A 20,510-nucleotide genomic window follows, 5' to 3' on the forward strand; every position below is an offset into this window, starting at 1 on the left:
CGCATATTTAAGAGACAACCACACACTCCACCTGCAGAGAAGCTGAGAAATAAGACGCCGAAATCATGTGCAATGAGCAAAAAGAAGCAAACTTTAATTTTCCAGGATTATTAACAGGAGAACATTAGTGAGCACAGTTTTTTTTTGTCTAACTACCAACATCAGTCAGCGGGCAGAAAAACCAAGGCGGTGCAGCCTCGTGGCAAACACAAAACATCTTCATTTTCAGTTTTTTAACAGTGACAAACCAAATAAGATCATCACCATGGTGCAAGTACAGAGAAGGAAAACAACTCAAAAAGTTACCCTCGAGTCATGAGACGTGCAAAACTATACGTGTGAGTTAAAGTGTTAATGTTTGTATGCTTATGAACCGACGCTTCTAGCTAGAAATCATGACAATAATTTAAAGGGAAAATCTGTAATATACAGAAAGGGGGGAATAAATATTAATTTAACGTGTGGGATAATTTATTAGTGTGAGATTCAAAACATAGAAATAACTTAGTAGAGAATATGTTCATCAAGTGCTCCGTGTCAACAGCGTTACAACTCATCCTAGGAAGCTGTAGGTCAAAGGTGAGGTGGTGCTTTTCAGGATTAGGGATCGAACACACAAATTAAATAAAAGCAGCGCTTTGTGAGACACACCGACACAAGTCACATGCAAACTAGTCACTAATGTGACATGAGCAAGGCTGACACAAAGATTTCTAGTGTTCAGTAAGACTATTTAAAACGAGCCCCCAACATAAATGCACTGACAGTTTTCTATTTTTCTAAAAGCCTATCTAGACCTTAGGACAAGAAAAACTAGAGAAAGAAAAAGAACTAAGCCCTACTTACATACATTTGGGTTACCATGTAGTTGACTTTGAGGTGTCTCTATGCCAGATTTAACACCCAGGACATGAACTCTAACTAGAAACATTTCCACATATCAATAACTTTCACCAGAATCCAACAAGGTGAAAGGTTGTACTTAGATGGGGCCTTAGAGGAGTTTCCATCGTCCTTCTTAATGAGTAGCCAAGTACTCCTCAACAAGTATGAAAACTCACCACTCCTCTCATAAACTCATCTCTCACTTTATTGTGACCATCAGGCGTTTATCCTGATTATAAATGCTCCGTCTGCATGTCACATGTGACTTCAGGGTGAACTATACCCTCTTCATTTGGCTTATTAGCAGCGTTCAGCTACATGTGCTCCAGATGGTTTCTATCTGCCAGCTTCAGTGGCTTTTGGGGTCAGCAGAAAAGAATGAAGGCTTCATTCACATGTAAGCTGGTTATGGTGCTTTCACTCATCCTTTTGCACGACTAAAAAGAGACATAAAAGAACAAAAAAACAACATTGTCTCACTTTCTGCAGATCTGGAGACAACAATGTTTTTCTTTTTGTAGTTTTAAGAGCTAATTCCACCACTTGTTCATTGCAGACCACCTAGAGAAAGACCTGCCTTGAAAGACGGCCAACTACACTAGCTTACGTCACTAAAAACCTCAATGAAAACAGCCTTAATTTAGAAAACTTTCCAACTCAAAGCTGAGAAAGAAAAGCAAGTGACCCGTGACTGTGTGATCCTCAGTTTTCTGCGAGAAGCTCGCTGAGGCGCGGCACAGCACAGCAAGCACTTTTGAGTTCACTTGAAATGCCGGACATTTCTCCTGGATGCTTAGTCGTGATCAGATGCAGAGCCTCGATTCAAGCTTTGAGTTTAAAAAAGTTGCCATATCAACTGCTTCAAGAGTTGTGCCTCTGTTTATTTTCGTTCTCTCTCCAAGTCACAGAAGACGTCCTGTTGAGTTTTGCTTGGAGGACTTTTGCGTGAGACACCTTTTCTCCACCTTTCTCAGCTGCTGGAGCAAGGTTCTCAACCATACCGCCTGGAGACCCCAGAGGGTTCAGGGGCACGCGAGGGACAAGATGACACAGTCGCCCCCTTTCCCTCCCTCCAGAATTTGCTCAGATCTTTCCCCCTTATCGACCCGTCGAAGGTCTCGCCTCTCCAGCTGCGATGCTCCAAGGACGACAGCCTTCTCCTTCGCCACGACTTCGCGCGTGAGCAGCAGCGCCTTCTCTCCTCCACCAGCCTCCCACTCCCTCCGTCTTGCTCTCTTCCTGTTCAGCTCTACTCCCATTTTTGCTCTCACTCTTGTGATTGGTTGGTTTCTCACGGTCTCTCTCCTGTTACTTTCACACAGTGGTGCTTCGGTTGTAGCAGTGGAAAACGGGTATCCATGTTTGTTCTTTTTTGTTATTACCCAGATTAAAATACCAATGAACTAAGCTCCACACAGGGCTAGCTCCTTTCCAGCAAGCTGCAAGATAAATACAAACACACATGGATGTAAGTGTTAAGATTAATAAACATGTTTTAAAACATATACTTTTACTTGGAAAGAGCTAACTCCCTTCCTGGCTAGCAAGCAGTTAGCTTAGCAGAGAACGGCTAGCCTAGCATCCAATGGTAACAAAAGCTACACTTACAATGATGCTTGTTTTATTCATAAAAAACACCAAAGCGGTTACAAGTGAACCACACTATCTGCTGACACGTGACTGCTGTCAATCTTATCGTCTAATTAACGGAAGATCATATTTTTCCTCAACTATTTCTTTCATTTTGGTGAGTCATCTTGACCCACAGTGGAACTTCTTACAGTCTAGTACTGGGACAGTCCAGTCACACCACCATGTTGGTAGGCCCGCTCCCCCTGGTAGGTGGAGTCCTGGGACAAAGCCACATCAATCTGGGACTTGAACTCGTCTCCTAGGTAACTGTCCTATAAAGAGACAAACAAAAAATGAAAGAGACCAGTCAACAGTTATTCTTTCATTACTTTCCAGACAGAGAATGAATTAGTACTTCTGCGCAAAAAAAGTCTTCAAACAGGAAACCTGGACAAACCGTTGGAATAAACTGTACAGAAAATCACATAAAACCATCAGCTCCTGAACACATTCATAACCAGAACCACAAAAATGCAGCCAGCGTCATGAAGAGCTAATATTAGCAACGAGGGTCCTGCAACAGATGCTATAGTACCACAGAGCGCTGATCTCAGCATCACACAGTCGGTCACAAAGTTCTCCAACATGCTTTGATTGAGTGCAGCGAGCATCCCCAAATGAACTTGTGTTTAATTTGTCACTGAGCACTCAGCTAAATGGAAATCAAAACCCCAATTATAACAGTCACTGAGCTACTTATTACTCATAACGTAAACAAACCTGGGAGAGTTCGGGCTGGGAGAGGCCTGGCTGGCTCATCTGAGACGGCTGGCTCATGTTGATGTAGCCCTGCGTCAGAGGCCCCTGGGAGAACGGCTGAGAGCTCTGGTCCTGGCTGGCCTGGCTGCCGGTCATGTGGCCCCCGCGGTCCGCTCCATTCCCGCCACTGTTCCCCATGCCGCGGTTCCTCTGACGTCCACCTCTGGTCCCCCCGCCTCCTCCGCTGCCCGACTTGCCCTTCATACCTCCGCCACGACCTGCATGAAAACGATGTCCGGTATTACAACTCAGCCGCGCGTTTCACAAACCGAAAAACGTGTTTCTGTTAGCGTGACGTTTCTCACCCGCAGAGGGGCCGTTCGCCTGTCCCAAGTACCCGGGCGGAGGTATAGGAGGCATGACGAGGTTGAAGGGGATGGGGAGGTTCATGGAGGACATGGGACCGGAGCCCGTGCCAATCATACCGATCTGGTCGTGGGTCTGGAAATACATGTTGGACGTACGCCCTGTAGAGGGAAAAAAAAAAAGCACGTTATGCTATGATGGTTGAAAAAAATAAACAGTTGTATTGAAGAGAAAGGTGTGTGCTGGGTGAGGAATCACTCACCGTTGCTGCTGCGATCATAAACTGACCCGGGGATGAGGGCCTCCCTGGCATCATACATGGCGGTGCTCATGAATCGACCGCCCTGCAAAACCAAACAAAACAACAATGCTTTTTTTAGTCGTCTAGGACATGGCTCATTAAATCTTGCGTGTCCACTCTTGTATCATTCAGTTTTTGTTGTTTTTTTTCTCATGAATTCCTCATCCTGTGTGTAGGTGTAAATTTGAAACTCCCATTTTTCAAGTCCCACGGGAAATAAATACTCATGACCCAGTTAAAAAGTCCTTATTTCAGCATTATGTAGTGCGTATGTGATGCACACGTTAAACTCACGGGATTGATGGTGTTGACCAGCTTGCGAGGTTTACTAAACTGCATGAGGCTCTCCCTCAGGTTGTTCAGGGGACCTTCAACCAGGACCTTCTGCTCCTTGTAGTAATTCAACAGGTGGTTCCACAGAGGCTGCTTGGACAGGGCTTTGGGATTTCCCACAATGATCACGCCGTACCTACGAGACCACGGCAGAGGATTATTGTTAAACGTTACCACAAGGAGGATAATTAGTCTACTATCAGCACCGGGCAAATGTTCAAGATTTTGTGCACAGCGTAGAGGCGTCGTTTTACCTGGCCCTGGTGAGTGCCACGTTAAGACGTCTGGGATCATTGAGGAAGCCGATGCCCTGGTGCTCATTGGCCCTCACACATGACAAGATGATGAAGTCTTTCTCTCTGCCTTGGAAAGCATCCACGCTGGCTATTTCCACCTCCTGCACACAGTATGAAAAACAGTTTAATCGAGGATTCATTTGTTTAGGATATTCTATTTGAGAAATTGTTTTTTGGTGAATCTCTCACAAAATATACTATTTACTCTGGGATTTAACAATATTATAATGATATTACAAATGTTTTGTAGTTCTTTCAACCTTCAGGTGGTTCATTGCTTTTATGCAAAAGGTGTAACTTGAATTGTAAATAAACATGATGCTGTACCTGGTAGAGCTTGGTGTGGAGGGAGCCGCTGAACTGCATGTACTGGACCAGGTAGGACCTCTGTCCCTCGTAAGGGGTGATGATGCCAATCTGATCAGGTTTAGCTCCAGCCTTTAGCAACCTCGTGGTTATTTTCTCCACATTGGCTGCCTCAGTCCTGAATGACAGCGACGCAATTTAACAAAACACAGAAACCAAATGTTCAAAGTGACGCAGAAGAATGCAAAACAAGTCGGTTAACTTTCAATGATTTGCCATTTTCAGGAACATTTCTTTGTAAGTGACTGAAATGGTAAGAGTGTGAGACCTGTTCAGATATGATGTTCCAGAGCTAGCAATTTCCTCTTGGCCTTGGGTGACATAAAAGAACATGGGCTTGTCAGGTTGTGGCCACTGGAAGTCAAAGCCTTTCTTCACACGGTCAGCTGGAGAAGGAACAGACATACGTGACTCAGGAGGAGCGCGATGATCTACAACACTACTAATGGCTACAAAGGGTTAGCAAATAACCCATGATCACAAAATCTGACTGCAAAGTGTCTTTTCATCTCACCGGCAGTGACTCCGTTCTGCAGGGAGCCCTCGTAGAAGATGTTGGAGGGGAAGGCGCTGAGGGCCGGGTGCATGCGGTACTGGACCTGCAGACGGATCGGCCGGATCCCCAAAACTACAAGACGCTCAAACAGAGACTGAGACAGTCCTGCTTTAGCCGCTTTCTTACACATCACCACTGGTCCCAGCTGGCAGTGATCCCCCACCAGAATCAACTATGGACAAAAACAAGATTAGGCGTAGTTTAACTTTCAGTTTAAGCAAACAGTCGACATTAAGGCTGAATTTTCACTCTTGAATCTCCCACCTGCTTGGCCCCCAGGACAACAGGAACCATGCACTCAGGTTCAGTGGCCTGAGTGCTCTCATCAATCAGGATTGATCTGAACTGCATCTTGGCGAGACGAGGGTCTCCTGCTCCGACGCATGTGCAGCAGATCACATCAGCATTCTGGGGAAGACAAAGAAAAACAATGACGCATGTTGATGTCAGCCAACTACAGTCTACGTTTGCAGGCTAACAATCTGAGCTTTGAACAACACATAGTAAATTCAGTTGACGTACCATGAGCAGCTCCCTCTCAGCCGTGCGTCTCAGAGCTCTGTAGCGCTTCTCGTCCGAAGAGGACAACTCTCCAGTCTCATCCTTCAGCTGCTGGAGCTTCTGCAGCTCTGGCATACTGCAGGCGTGAAGCAAAGCTCAATAAGCCTTGGATCCTATTGTCATTTTCGGCCACTTTGAAGTTTTGTTATGAGCCATAACTTGAGCTAGTTAGTTAATTCCCCTAGCGTTCATAATTCTTTCAGGAGGAAGCAAGCACGAGTTAACTCCAGACACATCATATCAAGTTACCTGTCCATGTTACGGGTCTGGTTGTGCAGAGCCAGGAAGGACACAGGTGAGTCTATGGCTTCCCTGCTCTTAGCACACAGCCTCACCACCTTGAGCCCCGTCTGGTGGATCTTCTCAGTCAGCTGGTCGACAGCAATGTTACTGGGAGCACAAACCAGCACTGGCCTGGAGGTGTGAAAGTTACATTACTGTCTTAGGGCCTTAACATACAGATGAGCCATTCTCCATAACACAGTCTGCTAATCAAGTTAGTAAAAACTTGTGGATCAGTTTAACACAGCGTAGATGAAGGACTAAAATTAACTGTTGATTATAAACGCAGTGTAAGAAAAAACGACTACACAGAAGTAGAGTTTCTTACCCATTGCCCTGTCTAGCCAGGTGGTACACAATGGTGGCAGAGGTGACCGTCTTCCCTGTTCCAGGAGGACCCTGGATCAAACTGAGGGGCCGTTGCAGCACAGTCTTCACAGCGTACACCTGCAATGCAACAGACCATTTTCATGTGACATCCGACATGACAAAACCTCAAAAGCCAGGTGAAAGGTAAAATAAATTTAGTTTAAGTTTTAATTGTTGTCATTTTTATAGTCCACACTCTAAACTCACCTGGGAGTGGTTGAGGTCAGGTAAACCTTGAGCGGTGAAGCGTTTGGGGAGCTGGCACTTGATGACTACATCCTCCACCTCATGTCCCAACAGTTTGTGGTAAATATAACCAGAGACCGAAGTCTCATCCACAGCAAATGTCTTCAGGGCACTTTGCATCCTGGAAAATGGACAAACACAAACAGACAATGACATTTTCAATAAAAAAACACACGTCTTATCACTGGTACAGAAAAAGTCTGGTTACAGGCCTCGCTTACTTTGATTACATCAAAAGCTAATGGCGTGTGTTTTATGAATACCTGTCAAAGGAAGTGGACTTCCATACAAAGTCAACCTGAAAGTTGTGAGGGATCTCCACTGGAGCCCCAGCACTGCTCCTGAGCTCTATGGCGATCTCATCACCATAGTCTGAGACAGAAGGTCAAGGAATGGCACAACCCGTTAACTACTGTTAAACATTCATGGTAAATGCTGGGACAGAATGTGTTCATAAAAACATACGACCCTCCCTATAGTTTGTTTCTCTTAATCAAAACCACAGCTGAGCATCAGTGAATCATTGGCGACTGGTTTTAGGTTTAAAGTAAACTGTGGAGGCAAAGACAAGTGTGTTTATATTATTGTAGTCCCTACCGCTGCCACTAGGTGTTACTAAATATCCAGATTTCACTTTGCCAAGTGATAAATGTGCAAATTACAGATAAAATGTGTAATCATCACAAATGGTAAGGTAAGGTATGTCTATTAACACCAGGATGAGGATACTATCTGGGACTTTGATGACGTGTCCAATGCCTTTCCATGGAGGAGCCAGGTCTCCTTTGTACCTGAGGCAAATTTCATCTCCCTGCATCAGTCTCATATCTAGAACAAAGCAGAGCAACACAAAATATTAGTATAAAGGTAAAGCCTCAGACAAATGTGTTTTGACAATGATACAAATTTGGAGAGAAAATTACAGCGTTAAACGTTAAGTTAAACTACAAATAAATACCAGAGTCTGTCTTGGGAAGGGTAAAATAAGCAATCCTCTTCTTGTTGAGCCCCAAGTCCCATCTGACTGTGATGTTGTCTTGTGTCTGTTGAGAAGTTCAATTCAATTTCAATTCAATTTTTATTTATATAGCGCCAATAACAATACAAACTGTCTCAAGACGCTTTACAAAGCGGAGTAACAATAACAGAGTGAGAGAAGTAAAACACATTGGTGAAAATTAAAGTTCTAAAGGATAGAAAAAGTATTTCCAGCTTGAGAAAATAAACTAAATTAAACAACAGCGGAAACTATAATGATTCATTATTTGATCTGCTGAAGACCAATCGGTCACTATTCAAGTAACAGTTTAACTTCACAGTGTAAAATAGTAAACAAAAGCCTTTCATTATTAAGAAGCTGTTGTTCACCTGTGACTCTTTGAGTTTTTTATCATAGTCAGCTTCCAGCTTCACAAGGGGACCGAAGATGTTCTGGTACTGGTAGGCGTCCTCGTAGCGAAGCAGGACGTGCTGAGGCTCCTCGTCTACTCCGGGCTTCTCCAGGTCCTCCAAGGTGGCAGTGGGGTTTTCCTGCAGCCCAACAAACAAGATCCCGCATGATTAATGGAATAATTAAAGCAGGGATAGCGAAGCAAAAATAGATTTTAATAAAAGATGCTTCACTTAAATACAACAGAGACATCGTTATAAGTAAACAACTACAGTCTAAGTATCTTAAGCGAAAAATATGTAAGTGTAGGGTAGGGTCGTTTTCTCATTAGTTTCTAATTTTAACGCAATGTTTGCACTTTAAGCATTAAGCCGAAATGAGTACACTGCTACGCAAACTGTATTTCTTTCCATTTACAAGAGAAGAAGAGACAGGAGCCTCACAGTTAATACCACGGTTATTGTGAGTTAAGTATATATTAGCTAAAGAGCGTTAGCATTAGTTAATTATTCTAAGACACACACTGGCAGGTGCATCAAGCTTGTCTATAACAAAACTAGAAAAAAAATAGAAACACGGACATGAAACAGGCAGCGTGAACAACTCAGTTAAGTAATTTGCATCACAACCAGCTGTATGAATATATCTGGCTAAATATACAGATATAGCTGGACCCAAATTTAAATTTAATCTCTGTGGTTTGGATTATTTACATAGGACAGTTGAGCTGAACGTACCTTCCAGAGCTCCTCCAGCTTGTTGATCTGCTGCGCGGTGATCTGACGGGCCCGGAGCTGCTCCTGCTCTGAAGGGATTTTGACCAGCCAAGAGAGGAAGCAGCGGTCCTGGATGAGGGGCTGCCACTGTGAGCTGTCCCAGTTGATGTCTTTCAAGCTACTCTGGCTGGCACATGGCTGCCTACGATACAACCAAAGGAAAAAAAGAAAGAAACGTCAAATACACTTGGTGTATTCTTCTTGTATTGATCCCATTGTCAGGGAATTCGGGATGAACAGCGCCCTTACCTGCACAGTAACACCACAACAGAGTCTGCTTTGGCGGGGATGAATCCCAGCAAGAAGACGTTGCGACAGCCACAGTTGTAGCACTCCAAAACGGTTTCCCCCAGAGGACCGTCTTTATGCAGGGTCACCTCCTTGGACTTTGCCCTCACCAGGTGGTTTACGATGTGGCTACAGTGAAGAGAATCACAATTAAGGCCGACATCAGCAAGGGGCGATGCAAAAGACTGCACTCCTGTGTGCAGTAAGGGGGCTTATTGCACGCTGCGGAGAAGTCGTAACATGTTAGATCACCACGTCTGTTAGTTTAGCCAGATGCTAATAAAACGAGATGGAGGGAAATTATGAAACATGATGACTCCCAAAAAAACAATGCAGCCATCAGATACACTGACACAACATGATGCAGCCTTTGTCAGCACATGTGTTTACTCAAACGGCTGAACACACAGAACCAGATGTGGCATTGTCCCATCTCGCCGATGTTTTCTGAACGTTACTGGACAAACATTACAGTGATTTACGTCCAAAGTTTAAAGACAAATGAGTCTCTTCTTTCCACAGAGGTTTCTGAACACAACATAAAGTTGTTATCACAGTCACCGCGCTCCTGCTTTACCTGTAAAATGATTCTCCCCAGGCTCATTTAGATAAGTACACCACGAGGCAGGGTCAATAACAGGCTGGTAAGTCCTTCAGTCTCACCTGCCAGATGTGTTTCCGCGGCCATTACAAAACCACTTCTTGCTGGTGTTGCAGTAGACCACGCAGGCTGGGTCGTGAATCCCACAGTAACTAAAGGAAAGGTCGTAATTAAAAAGAGAACTCAAAGTATATAAGGCATGACAGCACAGACCGTGTGACATATACGAAGGATGGAGTGACAACCTGATTTTGGACGCATTGATTTCAAATATTGCTGCAGGACTGCCTACTGCATAACCTAAAGCATCTTTATATTCATCTACAGCAACGGTGTACGCACATCAAACACTGTACAAGTTACACTTTATATTAAGCTTGTAGAAGCTGACAAAGTAACAGGTGGACAGAAGATGACACCAAAAACTAAGAGAGAGGTGACATGCAAGGAAAAAAAAATAGTGAAACAAAATCATCACGAAAAAATGACAGCGCACCAGTCATTATAGGCTGGTTCTTTACCTGCAGGCATGCACGGGGAGGTCCTTGGTGTAGTAGGTGTCCTCCTCATCCTCCTCAAAGTTCAGCTCAGCCAGCAGCTGACTGGCCTTCACCACAGGGTCGTCTCCATTCTGCAGCACACCGTCAGGACCATTGACCTGAGGAGGAGACGGACACAGGGAAGTAAGACATGTAGGACAATGCAAACCGACGGGATCACAGTTTGTCTCAACCTGGACATGCAGACGGTTAAACAAAGATCACATTTAACTGGTTACTTGACTGAATTATCAGCGCATCAGAGCAATTGTATCCACTTTGCTGTGTGAATGTTGTCAGTGTATATATGTAGTCCATGTAAGTGCTAGTAAGGATAAATAAAGGCCTGTCAAGCTGCTCTGCCACACAGACAAACCTAACTGGTGGCTCTACCGATGCATAAATCAATAATAATCTGACTCTAGACATGCTAGTTAGCATGCTAGCCAATTAGCTTGATAAAAGCATGGGAATCGATGCTGCTAGCTAGCCTTGGCTAATTTTGTCAACACAGGAGGATGCGAGGAAAATGACCACACGAACCTGGCTGTCTAGCTGGCTCTGGGTCTGGCCCTGGGTCTGGGTCTGGGTCTGGCTCGGCAGGGTGAAGTCGGTGAAGTCGTACTCGGAGCCCTGGGTGTCCGCTCCCAGCAGCTCCGCTTCCTCCGTGTCCAGGAAGGTTAGAGTCTGCGAGCTCGGCCCGTACGCCTCGACACTCATGGTTTCAAACGGGCTGCCTGTCAACGATATCGCGGCAATATCCCACGAACGGCAGCTATTCCGGGGGAGATGTGGGATAAAAGAAGCGAGGTAGCGACGCGAAAATGCCAGCCCCTGGTGCTAATAGAGGTAGAGGTGGATGGAGCCTCGGCGGTGGCACCGTTCCGTTCGTCTCCACTCCCCCGCTCGCTCGGTCCCTCTCCTCACTCCCTACCAGGAAGTCACCTGAAGGGAAGGAGGCAAGAAGACATAGTGGAACACAAGAGGGACAATCCACTGCTTATTTGCTCACAAAGGTGTTTTATTAAAAACCTATTATGCAGTAAATGGGCGGATCTTAACACATGAATACTCCAACCTGATCCTGTTTCTGTCTCACATTTAGTTGACAGGAGGACCAGGGGAGAGGGACATCAGGACTGTGTCTACTACCTGTTGACCCAAGATTAAAATGAAAAAAAAAAAAAAATATATATATATATATATATTATATATAATATATATATATATATATTAATGAGTAGTGACCAGATAAGACTGGTCCTACCAGTAGTTGAGCCGCCGCTAATGATTGTAAGAACAGCCATGACCTTAAATGTTTACACATGTTTGAGGATGAGGATGAGAGATAAGCATCTACATCCTGGAAAGAAACTGAAAGAGAAAGAGCGGCTCAGAAACTGTAGAGTTCCCCATTTCTTTTGTTTAAGTTATTCTGTAAAGTTTAATGAAATGTCGTGCAAGCTGGGGTGTGATCACATATTTTCACAGGCAAATCGTGCGCTAACTCTGGTGAGTGAACCAATCGGGTTGTAGTGTTCAACAAACATCGACCATTGTCCAATAAACACCCCACTACAGCAAACCTTTGGAACAGACTTGAGGTATTTTTCCGACCACGCACTAAAGTGTGTTTTACTGTATACACTGCTATGTGTTTTCTGAAGCCAATATAAACGATGTTCAGAAATATCTACCGTACGTCATTCAGTTGTCCAGCAATTCCCGTAAGAAGCACTTGTAGATGTATTTACTAAAACCCTCCCAGTGCTTTCCTTTTAAATGAGACTAAAATATGTTACTCCCATAGCCAGGACAAATTGTGCAATATTGTAAGAACTGCAACAACAATTAAGTTTGATTTCATTTGAACCTGAGCCTTATTTGTTCTCATTCATCAGCAATCAGGTTTAGAACAAGTTCAACAGGTCACAGTAAGACCGTAACCGTTTTACCGTAACTCGGAAGGGAATCCGAAAGTGAATAAAGTCTCAAGGAATTTATTGTAACAGCCACATGACAATCGGTGGAAAGTTTCCAGAGCACATTCCAGAGACTCGGGACAGATTGCAGACTTAGCATCTGCCAGCTGCCTTATCTTAATTAGAATCTCTAGAAAAACATAGTAGCAAGTCTTACATTGAAATTATCTTCCCCTTTTTACAATCCCTGTTTCTTAGATTTAGTAGGTAGCTAGTGAAGCGATACCGACTCTCCTTGCCGTGCAACGTGACACAGAGTGATCGTTCACAGTGCCATCCATCATCATCCTCTTCTCAGTCATTGCTAAAACCTACCTACCAGAGGAGGTAAGTTACTTCTATATACACTACCAGTAATTACAATAGCTGCTAAGAGTTTCATTTTGAAATATCACCATGTTATACACTGCCTGGATTTAACTAAGGAAACAGGTACATGTCTCCTACTGGATTATTACTGCAGCAGTTATCTTTCAGGTGTCAACATCTAAGGAGAAACAACTAAAATTGGGTTAATAGATGTGCAACACATTATTAAAAACCGTGAGGATAGTGAGGAACCATCATCTGATGAGTCCAGATTGACCCTGTTCCAGAGTGATGGGACATCAGGGCAGATGAAGCGATGCACCCATAATGCCTAGTGTCTACTGTACCAGCCTGAGGGGGGCAGTTGCTCTGATCCAGGTTCAGCAACATTATGCCCAAAGAATGAGGTCAGCTGACTACCTGGATATACTGAATGGCCAGGTTATTCCATCAATGGATTTTTTTCTTTCCAGATGTCACGGGTATATTCCATGATGACAATCACGTCTTTGTGCAGTAGTCACACTCTGTCATCATCAATACAAGATCTCGGAGAAAAATGAATGCAACGGACGGGTGTAAATAAATCTTGTGACACTGCAGAAGCTTCTTATTGAAACAATACCACAGGGAGTGCTACTGTAATCAAAGCTAAAGACGGTCCAAGGAAATATAAGAGTGTGTGATTTATTTTTTCCGGTGCCGACTTTTTCTTTATAATAAAAAATATCAAAACATCAGATAGCCTGCAGAATTTCATGTGACCAAGTACTTCAGACTAACAATGACAAATAAAATCAAGCCTGTGTGAAGTGCTTTAATTAAGCATGGTGTTAAGATTGCTTTGCTTTGCAAAGCTACTCATACATAGAACACATCAAATTGATCAAGTTACTCAATACTGATTGTATGTGCAACATATTCCCTGAGATAGGCAAATCTTCCATGATTCAGAAGTCACCAATTTCCCTGTGGGGTAAATACAAGCCACATAAGGAATAATTTACTACTTTTAAGATATCATCCAAATCCCATCAAGAGCGTTCAGAGGACGGAGCAAAACAGAAATCATCGACAGGAAGGCTCAGAGGCAGCAGGGGAATGTCAGGGCTTTTAAACTGCAAGTTAGCGTGAAAGTTTGCACGCTGTGTCACCGCATATAACTTGTAGTTAAACTATACGTCGTGTATTCATATAGTCCCCTTTTTACAAAACACAACATTAATAATGCTGTTGTGCTCACATCTCTTTTCATAGTCGTACTGAAGATCGGACACGACAAACACTCACCGATGCCAACTACTCATGCACAACAGAAACACATCAGACATCGTAGACTACATTAAACAGATGTTGTAGCCAAGGTAGTCTAAAACAGACCAGCATATTTGAAGCTTTTTAAAAGCACCCAGTTAAGACAGACTTCAAAGAGACAACAAATCAGAAAGTCACAACGTTATTCTCTCGAGTTAATGGTCCACTCTAAGTCATCGCCTCCTGCCTCCAATGACTTGAGTCGACGCAAGTTGTAAGTCAGTAATTGGTGGTGATGCTGGTGTTAATGCTTGTAATTGCAGTGCTCGCCATGTTTGTGCTCTTCCTCAGCGGGATGTCCCTCCAGCTGTGTCAGCATTTCCTGTATGACCGCCTGAAGGCCTCTGCCCAGGTCCTGGCTGCTGTAGGGTTTTCCAAGTGGAGGCACATGGACGAAGGCAGAGTGGCCCTGACCCAGGTACAGAGACATGTAGTAGGTGTAATCACACAGGTATCTGCAAGGAAGCATGGACGAAAGGTTAGGTATGTCTTTATTATTACTTATACTTACAGACAGAAGTCAAGGGCCAGATGTGTCCTAAATATTGTATCTTTTTCAAATATCGATCCATTTACTTTTCATCTACTGCGATTCTATTTTGTATTTGACTATACAGTAGAGGTTTAAAGACAAGTTAATAGGGTATTCCACAGTTACACAGTTTAAAGTGATGCCGGCTGAGGACCAGTTAAGCAAGTTAATAATAACAGTTACACCTGTGCTTTTACTACGGTGACAGGTCAAAAGTCCAATGTGTGCATTAATACACTCATAAATATGTCACTAACCTTCCTGCATCCTTGGACACGGACACCGCAATCCCAATGTTGGAGTCATTCACTTTTTTGCAGACTGTATCCATGTCCAGGACTGATTTTATACACTCCGGGCCGTCCTCCACGCAACACTGGGAGGCCGGGCAGAAGCTGCAGTTATCTAGACGTTTGTAGCCATTGTTGTGGGCGCACTGCTCCAGAGTGAGTGTGGTGGCTAACCCTGAAACTCCAACATGGATCACCACCTGCTCACAAGACGACAAAGCGCAGAGATGACCAAGGTCAGCTGGGGTGATTTTGGGGGACGAGCTTGTGGCTTTTAGCTGCATCTCACTGACATAATAAAGCACAGTACTGTGGGTTTCAGTATTACCTGTGGCTGGTGCTCTTCCCACAGAGCAGGCAGCAGCCTCTGAACAGCCTGGTATTCAACGGGGACCTCGCACACATACAGATCAACTGCCTCACCCAGTCCTATTCGCTTTAGCTCCTGTGAGCAAGCAAAACATTTATATGGAAGTTGAGCACGCACTCTGGAGGGGTTTTAAAATGAAACAGCAGCCTTTGATCAGTGGAGGAGAAATTCCACTTCGAGTGCATAGCGCACAAACCATTTCCAAACACTAGTTACTGGTGAACCATATTTACATGTTGCACATATAACGGCTTTGTTCAATTTGCACACGCTGATTACAGATTACCTGTACTGCAGTCCAGCTGGAGTTTACTGTGTGCTCACCGAAGGGCTCAAACCCTGTGGGACAAAAGAGTGATGGATGGGAACTGTCAAGGGCGGCAATGACACACAACGCAGCAAGGTAAATAACACAGTCAGCGAGGGTGCTTATCTTTCACGGGAAGGGTGGACAGGGATGTATAAAGGAGACTCTTCATCCACAGTCTAAAGGTTACATGGAGTTAAACATTAATTGTACTTGAACAGTACCTGACACAGAAGACACATAGAATGATTTCCTTCTCCGGGTTTATCTTCTCTCATGACATTATTCTCTATATTTTTGAAAGTCGTGCCATTACATATATACAATGAAATAGCAACATTTAAATCCATGTTAATTGTGCAGCACGGATATGAATAAATAATAATAATTAAAAAAAAAAATGAATAGCCCTGGAATGACAACATAGAAATACTTTTCACACACGTTTGTCTCCCTTCAGTCCTCTGAGCATTTAAAACCTCTCACCTGTTACTACTACTTTCGTCTTATCGGCCATGGTTGATGATCGGTTGTTATGAGTGGCGCTGTTATTGATGAATGAGAAGGTGGTCAGATATCCCAAACAAGGATCCCTCTCCGCTCTCGGCTGCCGTCTTCTTCTGCTTCACAGCCGAAAGGAAACGACACATCAAGTGTGTAGTTGTTATACTGCCATCTGCTGCCCAGGCATGCATCCATCCACGGCAGTTCATCAGAATAGAAATAAATAAGAAAAGTGGAAAAATCCATTCTTTCTTTCTTTTGTATTATTAAACAAATATTTCTTTATAAATCCGAGGCAGTGGGGAAAGAAAAATAATCATTTTCAGCAATAATGATGTGTGTTTTGATGAAACAGAGTGAATTTAAGCCACAAGTGTACCGCTAACCGAAATCGCATTCCCAGATTCATACTCAGATGGGCCACTAAAGTGAGTGTAAACAACCCTTCTCTCAGTGTGAGCTGCCGAGACAGCCCGTGAGTTAACGTTCAACCCCAACCAGCTGCTCGAGTGAAGCAGCTCGCTGGTTTTACTAGGCAGCTCCCACCTTTGAATGTGCGCACTGTATCGGCATGAGGGTGACACAGGGCGTAGCTGAACAGGAGTGCCCACTGAGCCTCTCCCAAGAGAGCTATAATCAACGGATAGTTCTCTGTGCGAAGGTGGACAAAGCGTATCTCACGCCGCCTCTGACACGCTCCAGTACCTGAGCGTAGACGAGGACAAACCTTCTCGGTTTATTGTCATGAAGTCACAGCTAATCTAATATCGCCTGCTGGAACAGCTCGTTTTTTTTTTTTTCCTTTTTTCATTCTCGGCGCGGTCCACACCCCTGTGTTGCGAAATGACTCACACATTCTGGACACTGCACCCAATGTGACTGGCACAGAGAAGAAAACATACTCTCCACACATGCTCCTCTTTTTTTTTTTCTGGAGAGCATTATTAAGTTAATGTCTCAAACAACCTATCTCATTCATGTTTGTGGTTTGGAGGTTACAGAATCAACACAGATTTCTGCCTCTGAATCACAGCACACACTCCACACCTCCAGCAGCCACCTACACAACCTGCACTGCAGTTGCTAACAGCCCCCCCTGTCCCCCCTCCCTTCTCCTCCCTCAACCCGTTCACCTTTCTCTGTTTCTCTCTCTGTGTGTGTCTTGCCTGCGTCACTAGTGTGTCAGTGTTGCCATGGAAACTGATGATGCCCTCTCTGCTCTGTGGTGCTGATGCAGACGGCCTGCTGACGTCCTCACTGTGTATGGGTGGAATAATAATTTGACACTGTAGTTTCCATCACAGGGCCCGGCTTAGTGCTTTCTCTTTTACATTGCTATTTATGAAGCTCATTTCTGTTCCGTGTCCCTGCGTCTTTGATTTGAAGTGCACGGATTCTGATAAATACGAATGAATTTATACATACTGTCCGTTTTGTCAAAATGAAAAAAAAAAATCTTAATGAAATCTTAAGGCTTTGTGTTTCATTACCGTGATGAATAATATCGCTCCACCTATTTGTGGAGCACATAAAGGAGCATCCAGCAGCCACAGGCCGTTAAAACTGTGGAGACACAAGAGTGTTTGTGCTTCAGAAGCCACTGATGGACGTGTCAAGACATTACCCTTTCCACGAGCTACTTTCAATCACAGTACAGACTGATTTCCTCATTCTGCTGCCACTGTTTCCTTCCCTTTTCTAGTTCTCGCTCGGCTCAAGCCGAACACCCCCCCAGGACACGCTGAGACATCACATTTTAAGAGTCTCTCTTAGTGTTGTTTGTGTGAGCGCTGAATGTTACCTGTCCTTAAAGAGCTGGAGGGAGGGGTGCTATAACTACAGTGTGGTGAACGGTTTGAACTTGAGCCAGTGCAACGTGGTACAGCTTTATTGTGTCCTACTCCGTTCGGTTGCATTGTGTTGTTTTAAAGCCTGCTTTAGGCTGAGTTGAAAGAACATTTTCTGTAAAGCCTGTTCCTCTGTTCTTCCTTTCCTTGGCCCTCGCCTCTTACACCTTCCCCGCCCAGTCTCTGCTCTCTTTTGGCGACCCTGAGCTTTTTTATGCTATGACATCAAACCACAATGCATTGCACTGTTTGTAGTTTACCTAAAGTCTCCATGGCAATAAAGACCGGCTCTGCCCCTTATTCAAATTGAACCGGAAACCAACGTCATTTTGGGCCAATCTCCGCGCTCTGGAGTGACATAATGGAATTTTTAGGGCTAGAAAGCGAGAGAGGTCTGGCGCTGCGCATAGCAGTCGTGCCATCGGGAAAAGACAATATCATACGCGCGCAAGAGGGACACAACAGAGACCCTCAGGCATAATAGCTCAAGTGGTCGACTGAGAGAGTGAGCGGCAGGCTAACACGAGAAGCGGACAAAGAAACGGGATCATTTAAAATAAGGATCAGCTGTTTTCCTCATGTTCGGATGTGTCTGTTCAATACTTGTTAATGCGTAACGCTCAACACTCCCTCATATGAGGGTGTAGAATGGAAACAACCCTCTACCAAGGCGCCGTGGTGAATACTCCGAGGGTTTCCAGCATCTACTCCCAGAGCACGATGATGAAGAAGGAAATTAATCTGAACCTGGACGACCAGAACTCCGAGCTCAAATCAAACCCGCTCCGGGACACAGACGGACTTCTCAACTCCCCCGACTTGGGACTCTTGAAACTAACCTCTCCGGACCTGGAGCGCCTTATCATCCAGTCCAACGGTCTGGTCACGACCACCAACCCGACCTCCCAGTTCCTCTACCCGAAGTCGGCCAGCGACGAACAGGAATTCGCGGAGGGCTTTGTCAAGGCGCTGGAGGATCTTCACAAGCAGAACCAGCTGAGCGAGGCGGGGTGCGTCTCCGTGGATAGACTGGAGCTCCTCGGATCGTCCAACGCAGCCGTCTCGGCCGGGCTTCAGGCGTCAGACCTTCCGGTGTACACTACTTTGAACGGCTATGCGGCCAGCCCGCTCGGAGCCACCACCATCAACTACTCCACGGACACCATTCCCTTCCCGCCGCCTCCGTCTCATCTGACCAGCGCGCAGCAACAGGCGGCCGCTGCGGCGGCTCTGTCACGACTCCAGTCGGTCGGCGGGGTGAAAGACGAGCCCCAGACCGTACCAGACATGCAGAGCTTCGGGGACAGCCCTCCCCTGTCTCCCATTGACATGGACAACCAGGAGCGCATCAAGGCGGAGAGGAAGAAGCTGCGAAACAGGATAGCCGCCTCCAAGTGTCGCAAGAGAAAACTGGAGAGGATCTCCAGGCTGGAGGACAAGGTCAAGACCCTAAAAACGCAGAACACCGAGCTGGCATCCACGGCCAGCGTCCTCAGGGAGCAAGTGGCCCAGCTCAAGCAGAAGGTGATGAACCATGTGAGCAGCGGATGCCAGCTTTTACCAAACCAGGTCCAGGCTTACTAAAGTCCCAGGAAAGGTGATCTTAACTGACGTTTATACAGCTCTTAATGTTCTCAAGAATACAGGCCAGCATTATCAGGAACACTTGCGTTCTGTATCCTAAATCCTTATCAGACACTTTAATGCGAGGTCATTGTAAATGCACCATCCAGATAAAAGGCAGTAATGGAGAAACAAAACAGACTGCACTGTACAAACAGCAGGCCTAGATAAGATCTGCCAGTTAACTGGAAAAATAAAAAGGTGAAGCAGCAGCAGGTATGGACCGCCGCCTGTTTTGGTTCATGAACATCTTGCAGTGTTGCGCAGACACTATAATAGTGGGGAAGCCATGTAGCAAACCGTTATCCATTGGACTGCTAGAGGATAGCATTTATCTGCGTGTAAGCTGGACAATCTCAACAAGGGTGCAACCAAACACCAGGGTGTCACCAAGTGCTGTCACCCACTGAGTAATCTAACGCCTTACTTGTTTACAAGCACTTAGTAATGACAAATATATATATATTTTATATTTCTTGTTTTACATATGGTCTTATTTCCCTTTGTTTTGCAAAACTGAACACTGCATGTGTCGTCGCTTTTGTGTACAGTAACCATTGTATTTTCCATTATGGCTGCTGTGTTGTTCTTCAGTGGCCAAATGTCCATGAATGTATTTGTACGTGCTGAGAAACCCCATGTATCCATGTGTAATGGACAAGTCTCTACCTGTATTAAATTCACTACATTATAAAGCTGATGTGTTTTGTACCTTATTAAAACTTGAGGCTGCTTTACTGTAGTTTCAGCACATCAACCCTGACATGAATCTTCTTGCACAGTTGACACTACGGGTGTTGTAGTAAGTGCTGTAGAGAAGCTGAACAAAACCATAGATGGTAAAACAGCTCTAAGGGTAGAAAACGAGGCATTATTGTAGTATTATGCCCTCTGCTGGGCACATTGAGTTACCCTGAAGCATTTCTGAAAATTCACATGAACACTT

General features: G+C 44.7%; 3 protein-coding genes across 3 annotated transcripts; 1 reads left to right on the forward strand and 2 right to left on the reverse strand.

Annotated features, from left to right (window-relative positions):
- Positions 1-68: 68 nt before the first annotated feature.
- On the reverse strand, positions 69-11,487 carry LOC125010792 (regulator of nonsense transcripts 1). The gene is made up of 24 exons (XM_047589612.1): positions 11,030-11,487; positions 10,469-10,605; positions 10,010-10,099; positions 9,308-9,475; positions 9,020-9,200; positions 8,261-8,422; positions 7,851-7,935; positions 7,622-7,720; positions 7,156-7,264; positions 6,854-7,013; positions 6,606-6,724; positions 6,245-6,409; positions 5,957-6,071; positions 5,699-5,842; positions 5,393-5,606; positions 5,147-5,264; positions 4,840-4,996; positions 4,471-4,613; positions 4,178-4,352; positions 3,845-3,926; positions 3,582-3,743; positions 3,238-3,494; positions 2,667-2,789; positions 69-2,324 (listed from the first exon to the last, which is right to left on the reverse strand). Exons 1-23 carry the CDS (start codon positions 11,204-11,206, stop codon positions 2,670-2,672), a joined length of 3,339 nt encoding a protein of 1,112 aa, XP_047445568.1. The 5' UTR covers positions 11,207-11,487; the 3' UTR covers positions 69-2,324; positions 2,667-2,669.
- Positions 11,488-13,580: 2,093 nt separating this feature from the next.
- On the reverse strand, positions 13,581-16,334 carry LOC125011477 (pyroglutamyl-peptidase 1-like). Its single transcript, XM_047590714.1, has 5 exons — positions 16,077-16,334; positions 15,570-15,622; positions 15,242-15,358; positions 14,881-15,113; positions 13,581-14,546 (listed from the first exon to the last, which is right to left on the reverse strand). Exons 1-5 carry the CDS (start codon positions 16,105-16,107, stop codon positions 14,336-14,338), a joined length of 645 nt encoding a protein of 214 aa, XP_047446670.1. The 5' UTR covers positions 16,108-16,334; the 3' UTR covers positions 13,581-14,335.
- A 1,974-nt stretch (positions 16,335-18,308) lies between these two features.
- LOC125011478 (transcription factor JunD-like) lies at positions 18,309-20,259 on the forward strand. The gene has a single exon (XM_047590715.1). It carries the CDS (start codon positions 18,590-18,592, stop codon positions 19,523-19,525), a length of 936 nt encoding a protein of 311 aa, XP_047446671.1. The 5' UTR covers positions 18,309-18,589; the 3' UTR covers positions 19,526-20,259.
- The last annotated feature ends 251 nt before the right edge of the window (positions 20,260-20,510 follow it).

The sequence above is a fragment of the Mugil cephalus genome, chromosome 7 (genome assembly GCF_022458985.1).
Source record: "Mugil cephalus isolate CIBA_MC_2020 chromosome 7, CIBA_Mcephalus_1.1, whole genome shotgun sequence".
NCBI classification, from domain to species: domain Eukaryota; kingdom Metazoa; phylum Chordata; class Actinopteri; order Mugiliformes; family Mugilidae; genus Mugil; species Mugil cephalus.

What these genes read in the sequence shown, in the direction of transcription:
- LOC125011478 (XM_047590715.1), top strand. Translation starts at nt 18,590, where the DNA reads ATGGAAACAACCCTCTACCAAGGCGCCGTGGTGAATACTCCGAGGGTT.
- LOC125010792 (XM_047589612.1), bottom strand. Translation starts at nt 11,206, where the DNA reads ATGAGTGTCGAGGCGTACGGGCCGAGCTCGCAGACTCTAACCTTCCTG. An exon ending in TCCACACCAAGCTCTACCAG is followed by an intron (nt 4,614 to 4,839) that starts GTACAGCATCAT and finishes TACTGTGTGCAG; the next exon opens with GAGGTGGAAATAGCCAGCGT. An exon ending in GGCGAACGGCCCCTCTGCGG is followed by an intron (nt 3,495 to 3,581) that starts GTGAGAAACGTC and finishes GTTTTCATGCAG; the next exon opens with GTCGTGGCGGAGGTATGAAG.
- LOC125011477 (XM_047590714.1), bottom strand. Translation starts at nt 16,107, where the DNA reads ATGGCCGATAAGACGAAAGTAGTAGTAACAG. An exon ending in GACGAAAGTAGTAGTAACAG is followed by an intron (nt 15,623 to 16,076) that starts GTGAGAGGTTTT and finishes TTTGTCCCACAG; the next exon opens with GGTTTGAGCCCTTCGGTGAG. An exon ending in CCAGCTGGACTGCAGTACAG is followed by an intron (nt 15,359 to 15,569) that starts GTAATCTGTAAT and finishes GCTTGCTCACAG; the next exon opens with GAGCTAAAGCGAATAGGACT.